The sequence below is a fragment of the Carcharhinus amblyrhynchos genome, chromosome 30 (genome assembly GCF_965287045.1).
Source record: "Carcharhinus amblyrhynchos chromosome 30, sCarAmb.v2.hapA, whole genome shotgun sequence".
NCBI lineage: Eukaryota > Metazoa > Chordata > Chondrichthyes > Carcharhiniformes > Carcharhinidae > Carcharhinus > Carcharhinus amblyrhynchos.
Window position 1 is genome coordinate 8,785,645 of NC_137353.1, and position 17,312 is coordinate 8,802,956.

The following is a 17,312-nucleotide window of genomic DNA, read 5'->3' on the forward strand; positions in this document are numbered from 1 at the left end:
CACTCCATCTTAATTTTTCAAGGTTTAATCCTTGGAATCGACCATATCCTTTTTAATTCATTCGCGGCATGTGGGTCCCAATGGCTAATCCAGCATTTATTGCCCATCTCTAGTTGGCTTTGAGAAGGTGGCGGCGTGTGGTTTGATACAACTGAGTGGCTTGCTGGGCCATTCCAGAGGACTTGTAGAGTCACATGTAAGCCAGACCAGGTAAGGAGGGCAGATTTCCTTCCCTAAAAGGACGTTGATGAACCAGATGGGTTTTGTGGTTGTCATTGGACTCTTAATTCCAGATATTTATTGAATTCAAATTCCGGTGGGAGTTGAACATTACCCCATGTCTCTAGATTACTAATCCAGTGACAAAACCATTATGCTAGTGCCTCCCTTTTTTGGTAGTTAATAACTACAGTTAATTTGCTGCTTCATAATGATTCAATCATTTTGCAGTGTCCTTTGTCCCTGAAATTTATGCCTTTTATGTTGGTGTGGTTTTGTGCCCGAGTCCTGGATTTACCAGCACCAGAAAGAGTCATCCAGACTCGAAACATTGGCTCTATTCTCTCTCCGCACCGATGCTCTCAGACCTGCTGAGATTTTCCAGCATTTTCTGTTTTTGTTTCAGATTCCAGCATCCGCAGTACCAAGTAACAGGACAAAGGACAGTACAGCACACAGGAACAGGCCCTTCGACCCACCAAGCCTGCACCAACACATGACACCTTTCTAAACTGACCTTTTGCCTCTGTGTGGCCAGTATCCCTCTATTCCCCGCTTATTCACTTATCTGTCAAGATGTCTCTTAAACATCGATATGTTTTGAATTTGTTCATGGGATGTGAATGTCACTGCCTCGGGCAACATTTATTGCCCATCCCGAACTGCCCTTCAGAAGGTGATGATGAGCTGCCTTCTTATACCGCCGCAGTTCATGTGGTGTAGGTACCCCCACAGTGCTGTTAGGGAGCGAGCTCAAGGATTTTGACCCAGCGCCAGTGAAGGAATGGCCGATATCTTTCCAAGTCAGGATGGGATGTGGCTTTGAGGCAAACTTCGAGTTTAAGAGTTTATTTATTAGTGACACAAGTAGGCTTACATTAACACTGCAATGAAGTTACTGTGAGAATCCCGTGGTTGCCTTAATTGCGTCTGTTTGGGTACACTGAGGGAGAATTTAACATGGCCAATGCAGTTTGCATTTTATATAAGGGACAGACCAACCTGCTTGGATGTCACCCCATCCACCCACCTTCAACACACTCTTGCTCCACCGTTGACACACAGTGGCAGCAGTGTGTACCAGCTGGAAGATGCACTGCAGCAACTCACATCAGCAGCACCTTCCAAACTCCCAACTTCCATCACTTAGAAGAGCAGGAGCCGCAGGCGTATTTGACCCCCCGCCACCTTGAACTCCGCTGCTGTGCACGTTCTTCCTGTGTCTGCGTGGGTTTCATCTGGGTGCTCCGATTTCCTCCCGCAGTCCGAAAGACATGCTGGTTAGGTGCGTTGGCCATGCAGTGGATCCGAACAGGCGTCAGAGTGTGGCAATTAGGGGATTTTCATAGTAACTTCATTGCAGTGTTAATGTAAGCCTACTTGTGACACTAACAAATAAACTCTTGAAAACTCTTAAACTCGAAGTTTGCCTCAAAGCCACATCCCATCCTGACTTGGGAAATATCAGTTTAGAAAGGTGTCATGTGCCAGTGCAGGCTTAGAGGGCCGAAGGGCCTGTTCCTGTGCCATATTGTTCTTTGTTCCATTACTGCACTAGTCTATTTTATTTATTCATTTATTTATTAATTAGTGTCACGAGTCAGCTTACATTAACACCGCAATGAAGTTACTGTGAAAATCCCTTAGTTGCCACACTCCAGCACCTGTTCAGGTACACTGAGGGAAGAATTTAGCAGGCTAATGCATCTAACCCAACTTTTGGACTGTGGGAGGAAACTGGAGACCCGGAGGAAATCCACACGGACACGGGAGAACGTTCAGACTCCGCACAGACAGTGATCCAAGCCGGGAATTGAACCTGGGTCCGTGGCGCTGTGAGGCAACAGTGCAGTCCCTTGTCTTGCTGAGAACAGTCACGTAAATTCCTGACTAGGAAGCCAAAGGCACCATTGCAACTTTTGACCAGTGGCCTACGTGTTGTGCAGCTTTGCATATCCGCAGTGACTTCGCCGGAACTGGTGCTTTGAATCTCCCCCAGAAAGTAAAGCAGGACAAACTCACGCTACCAGCAGCTTTGAAGGTTTCCAGCACAGCAACCAATGATCCAACTGCAAGGAGTTAATTTTCAGCCACAGAATGTGTCACCAGCAATGAAATCCTTGAAAGAATCAGGATTTGCTGAGTTTACACATCACAATACGCTTATAGAATTCCTGCTTTGATGGGATACCTCATGATGAAATAATCCAAAAATGTTTATGCACCTCTCTCTCTCTCTCTTTCTCTCTCTTTCTCTCTTTCTCTTTCTTTGTCTTTTTCTCTCTCTTTGTCTTTTTCTCTCTCTTTCTTTTTCTCCCTCTCTCTCTCTCTGACTCTCTCTCGCTCCCTCTTTCTCTTTCACTCTCTCTGGAATGTGACCCAACACCAGGGGAAGGGTCACACACTTCCGTGACAGAGAAAATTCGAGTGTTCTCATTTTCATAATTAGTTCTAGAATCCCACAGTGCAGAATTAGGCCATTTGGCCCATCAAGTCTGCTCCACCATTCAATCATGGCTGATAAGTTTCTCAACCTCATTCTACTCCACTTTCCCCCCTGTGACCCTTGATCCCCTTACCAATCAAGAACGTCTCTATCTCTGTCTTAAAGACACTCAATGACCTGGCCTCCTCTGTGGCAATGAATTCCACAGATTCACCACCCTCTGGCTGAAGAAATTCCTCCTCATCTCAGTTTTAAAGGAGCGTCCCTTCACCCTGAGGCTGTGCCCTCGGATCCTGCTCTCTCCCACTAATGGAAACATCTTCCCCACATCCACTCTTTCCAGGCCTTTCAGTATTCTGTAAGTTTCAATGAGATCCCCCCTCATCCTTTTAAACTCCATCGAGTACAGACCCAGAGTCCTCAGATGCTCCTCTTATGTCAAGCTTTTCATTCCCGGGATCATTCTCGAGAACCTCTTCTAGACCCTCACCGTGGCTGTCACATCCTTCCTTAGATACGGGACCCCAAAATGGCTCGCAGTATTCTAAATGCGGTCTCACTAGCGCCTTCTCTTGCCAACACTCGGTGTTCGGGCAGTCTTCCTCGATACGCTTTTGAGTAAATCAAGTAAACTAATTAACACATGAGCCACCCTTGATGAGGCAGTTTAACGCTTAACTGGCAGGGGCAAAACCATGAGCGGGCAGGGGACGAGGCTAACCCATTGCGCTGGGGGGTTGCTGATGCCAGTGATGGTAGTTTGCCCAGGCTAGGGTAGAGTAAAGGTTCGGAGTAGCCAATGGGGTTAAACCAAGGCAGGTTTTCAAAGTCTTCTCAGTCTTCCAGCTAAGATGAAGCTCAGGTCAAGCCTGGGAGGGGGTGCAATGCCTCATCTTGTCAGCTTAGATCTTATCTGATCGAGCCCAAGATGGGGTGAGTTTCCTTGTCTTGTCAGCTTGGATCTGGTTCGCCCCTCATGTGGGGCCAACGGTCGGACTTCATTTGAATTGGCTTCTTTCATTAGAATTAAAGTACTGAAAGGAATGGAAAAAAGTCTCAAACTCACCTCGTGGGCATGTTGGGATGTGAACATATGCCTTATGAGCTCGCCTTTTTTTATACTATTACGGTTAAAACAAATAAACCAATAAATTAATAAACTGATCAACAGCCCCTTGGACGCAATAAAAGAACTTTAAAGAAAACGTACTCAAATTGACATAATATTTTGGTTGGAGATAATACACTCCAGCCCATAGGGGGCGCACTCAGCATGGAAGGCATCAAGTGTTAGGGCCCTGGACCAGAATCCCACATTACGTGAGAAAATCAGCCTGAACAATCTTCCTATTTTGGAATAAATGTAAGGAGAAAATGCTTCTCCTCAGAAGTAATTCCACTGACAAATTTGAGATCTTTTACAGAAAAACAAACTTTATTTAACAACACAGTTTAAGTATAACTCCAACAAAATGAAGCAGCTTAACTCCTACCATGAGTTAATTTCTAACTTATCACCATTTCAGTTCCAAATAAGCAACATTCTTTTACAGATTTAAAATTCCACTTTAAATACAGTTAGCAAGCATAACTATATTTTGCTATAAGGGGTGTAGTCAGCCTGGAAGTTTTCAGAGAGATTTGGTGAAGAGAGCAGCTCGCAGATCTCTGTCTTTACACAAAACCCAACCAGAACTGGAAACTGTTTTTTCTCTGCTACAGACCTATGTTCCCCCTTCCCCATTAACCATATTATCACATGATCTTGTCAATGTAAACCCACCTTCCATTCCTTTAATCGATAACCCCAGTGGACCATTTCCTTTTGTAAATAGGAGTTCATTAGCTCTCTCCTAAGTAAACAGCACAAGGTTAAAACGAGTAATTATCCTGCTTTCCCAGCATCTGAGCTGTATTCCGACCAAACGCACCAACCACCCGGAGGACAAAAACTGAACATTAAAACCATCCCCTTAAACATAAAGAAATATATAATTCTATAGCAATAGCACACATCCAGTGCAAGTGGAACACTGTGTGTTCCCTCTGTGAATGTAGCCACGGAATTGAGGTAAGAAGTTAGGCTGAACGGCCCCCTCTACCAGCTGCTGCCTGGACCCAATTTTTCTTAAGGGGGCATTCTAATAAAAATGAAAAACTATAACAGAAACATAACAAAATAATGTTCCCAATCTTCCTTTGTATGTGCTCAAGGTTCTTAATTAACAACGTTCATCTGTGTGTTCTTACTCTTGATAATACAACTAACATCCCAATGACAGATCCTTCTATCATCAAACGTCGTTTTCTAGAATCGTTTTCCTTTGTCTTTTCCCTGTGTCTGAAATCCACCAACAATTGTGATTAAACTGACAAACCATCGAAGAATTGGAACGTATGCCTGCGTGGGTTTCCTCCAATTGCTTCCGTTTCCTCCCACGGTCCAAAGATGTGCAGGTTGCGTGGATTGGCCACGCTAAATGGTCTCTTAGTGTCCAAAGATGTGCAGGTTTAAGTGGATTGGCCACATTAATGCTTGGGGTTGTGGGAGAAGGAGGGAGGGAGTGGGCCAGAGTGGGATGCTTTTTCAGGGATTCGGTATGGGCTTGATGGGCCAAATGGCCTCTTTCTGCACTGTTTTAAAAAGCAAGATGCTTCTGTACTGGAAAAGTCAACGTCACGTTTGGCACGCTCTTACAAAGAATCACATAGACATAGGGACAGAGGACTTAGGAGCAGGAGCACCTCATTCAGCTCTTCGAGCCTTTGATAAGATCATGGCTGATTGTATTTTAACTCTACTTTCCTGTATGCTCCCCATAACCTTTGACTACCCCCCTTCACCCATTAAAAGTCTATCGATAGGCCATTCAGCCCAACAGGTCTTTGCTACACATGAGCTTCTTCCAATCCCTCTTCATCTCGTTTGTTTCTCTTTTCATCCCTTTTTCTGAACATATCCCTTATAAAATCTTTATGCTGTGTTTGCACTTACCTCCCTCCCCGTGCTCCCTCACTGCAGCCTTTCTCCTGGCACAGTTCCAGATTCCGCGAAACGTTATTGATGATTATTCAAGAAAATGGCAGCACAGAGAACCTGGCTTCTAAATTTAGAAGTGGTTTAGAGGATATGACAGCTCCCTCCACCCTAGAGAGTGCTGGAGCCTGTGTTTCCTTGTGCTGCCTTTAAGGAGAGCTTCCTGTTAAATATTGATGGCTGTAGCTATGAGAATGACACTCTGTAAACTGTGTTTGAAGTGACTTTTGTATCTTCACCAACCGGGGAAGGAGATGGCCTTAGTGGTATTATTGCTGGACAATTAATCCAAAAACCCAGCTAATGTCCTGGGGACCTGGGTTCGAATCCTGCTACGGCAGATGGTGGAAATGAATTCAATTAAAAATATCTGATCAAAGAACAAAAAAATTACAGCACAGGAATAGGCCCTTTGACCCTCCAAGTCTGCACCGACCGTGCTGCCCAACTAGAACTTTCTACCCTTCCAGGGACCAAATCCCGCCCTTCATATCCTATTCATGTTTTTGTCAAGATGCCCCTTAAAAGTCCCTATTGTATCTGCTTCCACTATCTTCCCCGGTGGTGAGTTCCAGGCACCCGAACCCTCTGGGTAAAAAACTTGCCTTGTACATCTTGCCCCTCGCACCTTAAACCTGTGCCCCCAAGTAATTGGCTCTACAATCCTGGGAAGAAGCTTTTGACCAACCATTCCGTCCATGCCCCTCATAATCTTGTAGACTTCTAACAAGTCGCCCCTCAACCTCCCCCGTTCCAGTGAGAACAAGCCAAGTTTCTCCAACCTCCCCTCACAGCTAATGCCCTCCCTACCATTATCTGGAATTAAGAATTTACTAATGACCATGAAACCATTGTCAATTGTCAGAAAAACCCATCTGCTTCACTAAATATCCTTTAGGGAAAGAAATCTGCCATCCTTACCTGGTCTGGCCTACATGTGACTCCAGAGCCACAGCAATGTGGTTGAGTTGAGGGGGGTGAGCTATGAGGAGAGGCTGAATAAACTAGGCTTGTACTCGTTAGAGTTTAGAAGAATGAGGGGTGATCTCATTGAGACGTATAAGATGATGAATGGGATGGATAGGATAGAGGTGGAGAGACTCTTCCCGCTCAGAAAGGACAGTAGGACTAGGGGGCACAGCCTCAAGATAAAGGGGAGGCAGTTTAGAACGGAGTTGAGGAGGAACTTCTTCACTCAAAGGGTGGTGAATCTCTGGAATTCTCTGCCCGTTGAAGTGGTGGAGGCTGCCTGGCTAAATATTTTTAAGAAGCGGGTTGATGGGTTCTTGATAAGAGAGGGGATTAAGGGTCATGGGGAGAGGGCGGGAAAGTGGAACTGAGCCACGACAGATCAGCCATGATCTTATTGAATGGCGAGGCAGGCTCGAAGGGCTAGATGGCCTACTCCTGCTCCTATTTCTTATGTTCTTATGACTCTCAACTGCCTTGTGAAATGGCCCAGTGAACCACACATTTCAAGGATGACTCGGAATGGGCAATGTCCGATCTTGCTAACGTTCCTGCTTCCACCACCTTCACTGGCAGTGCCTTCCAGACACCCACCATCCTCTGTGTGAAAAACATTTCTCCCCTAAACTTACCACCTCTAATTGTAAACCTCTGCCCTCTTATAGACGACCATCTCACCCTGGGGAAAATGCCTCTGACTGTCCACCCTGTCTATGCCTCTCAAAGTTTAGTAGACCTCGATCAGGTTCACCCACAGCCCCGTCTTTCCAGTGAAGACAGTCCGAGTTTATCCAATCTCTCCTTGTACCTAAATCCCTCCAGACCAGGCAACATCCCGGTAAACCTTCTTTGCACTCTCTCCATGGGTGGCTGGGTGGTGCAGTGGTTAGTACTGCTGCCTCACACTGCCAGGTACCGGGGTTCAATTCTGGTCTTGGGTCACTGTCTGTGTAGAGTTTGCACGGAGCTTGCATGTTCTCCCCATGTCTGCATGGGCTTCCTCCTTGTGCTCCAGCTTCCTCCCACAGTCCAAAGATGTGCGGGTTAGGCTGATTGGCTATGTTTACTGTCAGGGGTTTAAGGGGAAAGGGCCCAGGTGAGATTGTTGTGTGGTTCAGGCTTGATGGGCTGAATGGCCTCTTTCTGCACTGTAGTGATTCTATGATTCTTCAAAGCGTCCTTGTCCCAGGAATGAACATATTTTGAAAAATGCCCAACACCCACACGGTGGCACAGTGGTTAGCACTGCTGCCTCACAGTGGCAGGGACCCGGGTTCAATTCCCAGCTTGGGTCACTGTGTGGAGTTTGCGCATTCTCCCCATATCTGTGTGGGTTTCCTCCGGGTGCTCCGGTTTCCTCCCACACTCCAAAGATATGCGGGTTAGGTGGATTGACTGCTAAATTGCCTAGCTAAGGTTATGGGGGTAGTGCCTGGGTGGGATAGTGGTGGGTACAGACTCAGTGGGCTGAATGGCCTCCTTCTGCAGTGTAGGATTCTATGATTCTATCAACTATTCCAATGGAGTGAGTGAATATTCCAATTTCAGTGGCCAATTATGGAATGTTCTGTGCTGTGGTTCACGCCCAAGAGGAAATTGTATCGCGACTAACCAAGTTCACTGTTACATGATGACACAAGTGGGGAAATCCTCACAGATAGAAGCAATTTGTCCAACTCACTTGAGCACTCAATCTCTACAAAGCTACCAGCCATTTTGCTGTTATCTTTTTATTTCATACAGACTGACAAATAAGTGAACAGGATTGTATTCCCTGCAACAGCAGAGAAGCTGAAAATGTGCTCTGCTATCAACAGTAGCAACCCAAGGCTTCTTATTAATTCATTTGTGGGACATGGGCATCGCTGGCTGGACCAGCATTTATTGCCCTCTCCTTGTCAACAGTTAAGAGTCAACCACATTGCTCTGGAATCACATGTAGGCCAGACCGGGTAAGGACGGCAGATTTCCTTCCCTAAGGGACATTAGTGAACCAAATGGGTTTTTCCAACAATGGTTTCATGGTGATCAGTAGATTCTTAATTCAGATTTTTTTATTGAATTCAAATTCCACAGCTGCCATGGCGGGATTCAAACCCAGGTCCCCAGAACATCAGCGGAGTTTCTGAATAAATAGCCTAGTGATAATACCACTCGGCCATCGTTTCCCTATTTACATTCTACAAGAGGAACGGTGACACCAAGCAAAGAATTAAGAGAGAACATCACAGATATTTATTGGAGCTGCCAGTTAAAGTGTCCTTGGCAGAGAAATTAAAGTTGTAACGTTTATTTATTTATTAGTGTCACAAGTAGGCTTACAGCAACACTGCAATGAAGTTACTGTGAAAATCCCCTAGTCACCACACTCCGGTGCCTGTTCAGGTACACTGAGGGAGAATATGGCACCTAATCAGCACGTCTTTCAGACTGTGGGAGGAAACCAGAGCACCCGGAGGAAACAGCAGATGGTGGAATTTAAATTCAATAAAAATAAATATCTGGAATTAAGAATCTACTGATGATCACAAAACAGTTGTTGGAAAAACCCACGCAGACACGGGGAGAATGTGCAGACTCTGCACAGACAGTGACCCAAGCCGGGAATCGAACCCCGGCCTCTGGCGCTGTGAGGCAGCAGAGCTAACCACTGCGCCATCGTGCTGACCCCAAAACCTATTTTGAAAATAAATTGGTTAGAATGCCCCGGCTGTGGGATTAACCTCCACCATGCTTCATTTGGTTGTGGTTGATCTTGAATGCCCTCTGGAATGGCCTCAGTTGAAGGGCAATTTGGGCAGTGAATGCTGGTCCAGCCAGAACATCCACACCCTGTAAATCAATCTAAAAAAGTCAAAGGACGGGATTTTCTGGCCCCTTTCATCCAACACTGAAAAATCCTGCCTCTGGTCAACGGACCTTGGCATTGTCCATGTCTCGTCCACAGCGATTCCCATGGCGGGCAGGATGAGAACATTCCGCCCAAAGTGCTTCCTAATTTCACTCAGGAGAGGCTTGCCTCCTGTGTCCGAAAACTAGTGGCGTTTGCTACCAATTTAACCTGGTGTTGTGAGACTTCTTACTGTGTTTACCCAAGTCCAACGCCGGCATCTCCGCATCCGGATACCCCAACAAGGAGAAATAGTTTCCCTCTCCCTTTTTTCTTTCATATCATGAAAACTTTGATCAAATCATCCTGAATCTTCTCATTTCCAGGGAATACAACCTTGGTGTCTGTAATCTTTCATTGTAATGGAATCTTGGGAGTCTCAAGTATCATTCCAGTAAATCTACACTGTGCCCCCTCCAAGTTGTGATGCCCAGAACTGAACTCAGTGCTCCAGGTACGGTCGAACCAGGGCTTTGTTCAGCTGAAGCTTGACTTCTTATCTTCCCCCTTCCCCAACCCCCTTACTCTAGTACTCTAGATGTAAAGGCCAGAGTTTCATTAGCTCTTTGTATTATGATGTGGAGATGCCAGCATTAGACCTGGTGGGGTGGGGGGCGCACAGTAAGAAGTCTGTAACACCAGGTTAAAGTCCAACAGGTTTATTTGGAATCACGAGCTTTCGGAATGCTGCTCCTTCCTCAGGTGAGTTGGGTTTGCAAACAGGATGGCAAAGAATTGCCGAGCAGAAACCGATAGCCAAGTTCCGCGCGCATGAGGATGACCTCAACTGAAAGCTTGGGTTCATGTCGCACTGTGTGTCACCCCCACCATTTGGCCTGGGCTTGTTAAATCCTACTAACTGTCCCGGCTTGAGACAATTCACACCTCTTTAACCTGTGATTATCCCTCTCTCCACTCGCATTATCTGTACCTGTAAAGACTTGATTAACTGTAAAGACTCGCATTCCAACCATTATCTTGCAGTTGGGTCTGTGTTGAAATATGCCCTGTTTGTGAACCCAACTCTCCACTCTCCTGATGAAGGGGCAGCGCTCCGAAAGCTCGTGATACCAAATAAACCTGTTGGACTCGAACCTGGTGTTGTGAGACTTCTACTCTTTGGATTAGGTTTTTTTTCTCCGCAGGGTATGTTAATTATCTTTGAACACGGACGCCTGACTCTCTTTGGAGCTGAAATGAGGTGGAATTTCTTTCCTCAAGAGGTTCTGAGTCTTTGGAATTCTTCACGCCAGAAGTTTGTGGATGTTCCATTGTTGGGTATATTCAGGGCCGGCATTGGCTAGGATTTTTTGATCACTCGGGGCATCGAGAGATATGGGGAGCGGGCAGGAACGTGGGGTTCAGGCAGATCAGCCATGATCATACTGAATGGTGGAACAGGCTCAAGGGGCGAAATGGTCTATAATAATAGGAATTCTCCCATTTCGAATGACGTCCACTGCTTCTAGCATTTCCTTTGTCTAAAGTAATGCTTTTCTTCCACTGTAGTCACAGAGAGTGAAACCTGCCAAAGAAGGAACTTCAGAGAGAAGTCCCGTCATGGAGGGAGGAATGCAGCTGCTGAACCGGGATGGCCACAGCATCTCCCACAATTCCAAGCGCCACTACCATGACGCGTTTGTGTCGATGAACCGAATGAGGCAGCGAGGGTTGCTGTGTGATATCGTCCTGCATGTGGCCAACAAGGAAATTAAGGCCCACAAACTGGTGCTAGCCTCATGTAGCCCTTACTTCCATGCAATGTTTACCAGTAAGTACCCAAGCCTTTCCTTGTAGGCCGTGCGTGCGTTAAACCAGCTCCTGATAAGCTTGGGGCTAAAGGGATCAAAGGATATGTGGGGGAGCGGGGAGGGGGAGGGTGGGGGAGGAGAAGAAGGGGTCAGGGTATCAAATTTGATGATCAGCCAGAGGGTGGTGGGTCTCATTGCCACAGAGGGCTGTGGAGGCCAGGTCATTGAGTGTCTTTAAGACAGAAATAGATCGGTTCTTGATCAATAAGGGGATCAAGGGTTGTGGGAGAAGGCAGGAGGATGGGGATGAGAATCGTATCAGCCGTGATTGAATGGCAGAGCAGACTCGATGGGCCGAATGGCCTAATTCTACTCCTGTGAAAACCTGGCAGGAGAAGGATGAAAGCGAAGATTGGGCCGGTTTGTCGGTACCTAGCTCAAGGGCGATCGGGAATGGGCACAAAATGCTGACATTGCCAGCAGCGCCGGTATCCCGTGAATGAAAGAGAAAGGTGAGCGACTCTTGACCCCAAACCAGAAAGGGAAGGTGGGTTTCAGGATTAATAAAAGCCAAGAATGAATAAAAACATTGGCCGGAATTTTACTGTTGACCTTGGGCAGGATTTTACAGTTTCGGGACGAGTGAGATCATAAAATCCCACCACTTAATTTAAGAAAAGGACGGGAGAGAAAACAAAGAGACTTAAAAACAAAATCGTTATCCAAAATAAGTAATTATTCATGCAAGAAACTGCCATTGGGTTCAGAATTTGGGAATTGGTGCCAAAAATAGAGTTGGAAAGGGGTGAAAGTTTTTCATTTTATTTATTATCATCGCAGATTGGCTTACATTAACACTGCAATGAAGTTACTGTGAAAATCCCCTAGTCACCTCACTCCGGCACCTGTTTGGGTCCGCCGACGGAGAATTTAGCAAGGCCAGTGCATCATAACTAGCACATCTTTCTTGATTTGATTTGATTTGTTATTGTCCCCATTAACATACAGTGAAAATTATTGTTTCTTGTGTGCTATAATGACAAAGCATACCATTCATAGAGAAGGAAAGGAGAGAGTGCAGAATGTGATGTTACGGTCATAGCTAGGGTGTAGAGAAAGATCAACTTAAAGCAAAATAAGCCCATTCAAAAGTCTGACAGCAGCAGGGAAGAAGCTGTTCTTGAGTTGGTTGGTACGTGACCTCAGACTTCTGTATACTTTTTCCAAAGGAAGGAGGTGGAAGAGATAATGTCTGGGACGCGTGGGGTCCTTAATTATGCTGGCTGCTTTGCCGAGGCAGCGGGAAGTGTAGACAGAGTCAATGGATGGGAAGCTGGTTTGTGTGATGGATTGGGCTCCATTCATGACCTTTTGTAGTTCCTTAGGGTCTTGGGCAGAGCAGGAGCCCATACCAAGGTGTGATACAACCAGAAAGAATGCTTTCTATGGTGCATCTGTGAAAGTTGGTGAGAGTCGTAGCTGACATGCCGAATTTCCTCAGCCCTCTGAGAAAGTAGAGGCTTTGGTGGGTTTTCTTAAGTAGAGCGATCAGCATTGGGGGACCAGGACAGTCTTTACATTGAGCTTGTATCAGTGAGACCATTCCATTTGTGAGAATCTATTGTTTGTCTATGCAGCCTTCCACCTTGCAGATGAAGTGTCTGGGTTGGAGGTAACCCCCAGGATGATATCTCCCTCCCATCCATCATCACCGCCAGCCACAGCCAAAGGTAAAAGAAATGTGACCTTTCGGAATTACTCGTGATGCCGTAAAGTATTTTTCTGTATTTCCTTCTTGTCTTGCTTGCAGATGAGATGAGCGAGAGTCGCCAAACGCACGTGACGCTGCACGATATCGACCCTCAGGCCTTAGAGCAGCTCGTACAGTACGCCTACACTGCCGAGATTGTGGTGGGAGAAGGAAACGTGCAGGTAGACGGCTCTCAGTCACATTCCTTCCGTCAATTGCTGTCGGGATCCGAGTGACTCTCATTGTGGGGGGGTGGGGGGGAGGCGGGGGGGGGGGGGGGGGGCGTGTTCTCCCATCTTGTTCACCTCCCCCTTACCCCTGCTGTCAGCTAGAACAGAGGATTTGGTGCTCAGCCAAAGCTCCATTCACTGCAGTGCCATAGAGTCATAAAGGTTTGCAGCATGGAAACAGGCCCTTTGGCCCAAATAGTCCATGCCACCTTTTTTTTTCAACCCCTAAGCTAATCCCAATTGCTGGCATTTTGTCCATATCCCTCTATACCCATCATACCCATGTAACTATTTAAATACTTTTTAAAAGACAAAACTGTGCCTGCCTCTACTACTATCTCTGGCAGCTTGTTACAGACACTCACCACTCTCTGAAAAAATTGTCCCCTTGGACACTTTTTGTATCTCTCACCTCAAACCTGTGCCCTCTAGTTTTAGACTCCCCCACCTTTTGGGAAAAGATATTAACTATCTAGCTGATCTGTGCCCCTCATTATTTTATAGACCTCTATAAGATCACCCCTCAGTCTTCTACACTCCAGAGAAAAATGTCCCAGTCTATCCAGCCTCTCCTTATAACTCAATCCATCAAGTCCCAGTAGCATCCTAGTAAGTCTTTTCTGCACTCTTTCTAGTTTAATAATATCCTTTCTATAATAGGGTGACCAGAATTGCACACAGTATTCCAAGTGTGGCCTTACCAATGTCTTGTACAACTCCAACAAGACGTTCCAACTCCTGTGTTCTCCGGTCCTGCGGGCAGGGTTGGACAATCCCAGCTACGGGCAGAGGGTTGGAGAATTCCAGCCACCCATGGGGTCGGAGAATCCCAGCCGCGGGCCGAGATCGGAGAATCCCAGCCGCAGGCAGAGAGTTGGAGAATCCCAGCTGCAGGTGAGGCCAAAGAATCCCAACAGTCACGGGCATTCAGCCTCTGATCTTCGGGTAGATGTTCTCCAAGGCGGCCTTCACGACACACGACAGCGCAGAGTCGCTGAGCAGAAACTGATAGCCAAGTTCCGCACACATGAGGACAGCCTCAACCGGGATCTTGGGTTCATGTCACACTATCTGTAACCCCCGTGACTTGCCTGGGCTTGCAAATTCTCACTAACTGTCCTGGCTGGGGACAATACACATCTTTTTAACCTGTTCTTAACCCTCTCTCCACTCACATTGTCTGTACCTTGAAGACTTGATTACCTGTAAAAACTCGCATTCCAACCATTAATTGAGTCTGTATCTTTATATGTCCTTTTTGTGAACAGAACTCCCACTCACCTGATGAAGGGGCAGCGCTCTGAAAGCTAGTGGCTTGTGTTCAACCTGGTGTTGTGAGATTCCTTTCCATGTCCTAAGGCACAGTTCCTGTTTGTTCATTGTCTCTGTAGATCTGGCCACATCTCTAGCCGGGGCTAACTCCGTTCAGCTAAAACATTGGCTAAACGGAATGTTCCCTAGGCATGTACAGCAAAATAAATCCAACTAATCACTGTCCCACCAGCCTATTCCCTTCAGTAATGTTTTTGACCGTGCTTTCAGGTAGCACTTACTCATCAAGAACCTGCTCATTGATTCTCAGTTTGTATTTCAGAAGGACCAGTTGGCTCCTGACTATCTTACTGCCTTGGTCCAAACCATCCATGACACAGCAACCTACTTGATTGACACCCCATCTATAACCTTAAGCATTCTCTCTTTCCCAGTGCCTGCAATGTGCACCATCTACAAGATGTGTTGCTGCAACTCACCAAGACTTTTTTGACAGCACATTCCATAACCATGATCTCTAACACATAGAAACATAGCAACTAGCAGCAGCAGTAGGCCATTTGGCCCTTCGAGCCTGCTACGCCATTCATTTTGATCTTGGGCTGATCACCAAATTCAATATCCTGATATTCCCTCCCTCCTCATATCCCTTGATCTGTTTAGCCCCTAGAGCTATATCTAATTTCTTCTTGAAGACAATGTTTTGGCCTTGGCTACTTTCTGTGGCAGTGAATTCCACACATTTACCACCCTCTGGGTGAAGAAATTTCTCCTCACTTTAGTTCTCGAATACAAGAGTAGCCGACACATAGAAACATTGCCACTTTCAGGGTTCCCCGCCACACCATCATGATGTGGAAACCCTCTCTGCAGTCACACTTCACTCTGTCCCTTAAATAGACACACTATTCTCCCAGAATCAGCCCAAAGTCTTTGGGCTGAAAGACTCATTTGCCTTGATTTCCTTTCCCAACAGAATAACTTCTAATCCCAAACTGGCTGACAGGGCTAGAGTTAAACTGGAGATTCCTCCCTCTAGCCAAAGCTAGGCAAATCTTCCAGCCTTGTTTAAGTCTTCAAGAACTCAGGCTCCTCCATCCAAGCACAAGCTCTCATGCACAATCTTGCATGGAACCGTAGAGATTTGCTACCTCATTTTGCAGCACGCTTTCTCGATCTCTCTGTGATTCGGGTAGACTAACCTGGCCTGTGAGGTCAGCGACGTTTTAAGAAAACACCCTGTAAACCAATCCTACCATGGCTTTCTATGGACCTTTGCTCCTTTCAATGCCTATCTTCATGACACCGCGAATCACATGGGCCTTGTGTCCAAGTAGGAATGCTCATTAGCTATCTTTTGAACTTCATTCTATCTTGAAAATAAATAGACAGTTTTAAGTATAACTGTTCACAGAGGCTGCCATTACTAACACCATCCTGGAGACTGACAGTCTATTCAGTGTCAGCGCAGCTGCTTTGGTCATTGCTTATGGAGATTGAACACCTTGCACTTCCTTCCCAACGAAACACCCTACCCCCTTGGCCCCCACCACACTCCGCCCCTTTAATCTTTGACATCTGACCTTTGCAGTCTTGCTGTCAGCAGAATGTCAAGCAGGTCACATGACCTGGTTCATGCCTCCATTTTACCCCCCAGTTAAAGCGGCACCCCCCCCCCCCCCCCCCCAAACCCCCATGATCTGATCAAAGCTGGTGTCAGTTTGAAAATTGGGAATGATGTTCCTTTTCCCGCAGACACTGCTGCCCGCAGCAAGCCTGCTCCAACTGAACGGGGTCCGCGATGCCTGCTGCAAGTTTCTTCTGAGCCAACTCGATCCGTCCAATTGCCTGGGAATCCGAGGATTTGCTGACACACATTCCTGCAGCGACCTGCTCAAATCCGCACACAAGTACGTGCTCCAGCATTTTGTGGAGGTTTCCAAGACAGAGGAATTCATGCTGCTGCCACTTAAACAGGTATTGATTTAACAATCGGGTTATGGGGGAGGCGGTGGGGGGTGAGGGGGTGGGGGGGGTGGGGGGGGATGTGTGGCCGGGGCACGAGTGGGGCAAGCAAAGTGTCCGGTGAAATCGTCGGGATTGGAGCTATAAGGAGTTGAATGATGGTGGAGATGCCGACATTGGACTGGGGTGGACACAGTAAGAAGTCTCACAACACCAGGTTAAAGTCCAACGGGTTTATCTGGAATTGCGAGCTTTCGGAGACTGCTCACTCACCCGATGAAGGAGCAGCGTCCCGGAAGCTCGTGATTCCAAATAAACCTTTGGCCAAATTTCCTTAGCCGTAGAGATGTGAGTGAGGGCTGTACGGTTAGCTGCAACCTGTCAGAATCAGTTAACTGGGCGAGGTGGAGCAACATACATCCCACTCTTGATAGTCGCACAATAACACTCTTGGGAATATACTTGTGTGTATGTGTATCCACTTAAAGAAAAAAGACTTGTATTTATAAAGCATCTTTCAGGATATCCCAAAGTGCTTTTGGAAGCATGGTGGCCACTTTGTGTCTCGCAAGCTTCTCCACTGTGAAGGCAACCAGATAACCTGTTTGGGTAATGTCAGTTGAAGGATAAAATATTGGCCAGAACGGTAGGGATAACTCCCCTGTTCTTTCTTGAAATAGCATTGTGGACTAATGTCTCATCCGAAAGTTGGCACCTTTTGACAATGCAGCACTCCTTCAGCATCGCACTGCAATGGGCGGCATTGTGGCACAGTGGTTAGCA

General features: G+C 46.5%; 1 protein-coding gene across 1 annotated transcript in view; it reads left to right on the plus strand.

Moving 5' to 3' along the window:
- klhl17 (kelch-like family member 17) overlaps positions 1 to 17,312 on the plus strand; it is an 82,824-nt gene that overhangs the window by 24,354 nt on the left and 41,158 nt on the right. Inside the window, exons 5-8 of the mRNA XM_080214941.1 lie at positions 11,071 to 11,332; positions 12,950 to 13,042; positions 13,123 to 13,244; positions 16,320 to 16,541. Of these exons, the coding sequence (XP_080071067.1) occupies positions 11,122 to 11,332; positions 12,950 to 13,042; positions 13,123 to 13,244; positions 16,320 to 16,541 (648 nt within the window). The 5' untranslated portion in view covers positions 11,071 to 11,121. The remainder of the gene's footprint in view (positions 1 to 11,070; positions 11,333 to 12,949; positions 13,043 to 13,122; positions 13,245 to 16,319; positions 16,542 to 17,312) is intronic.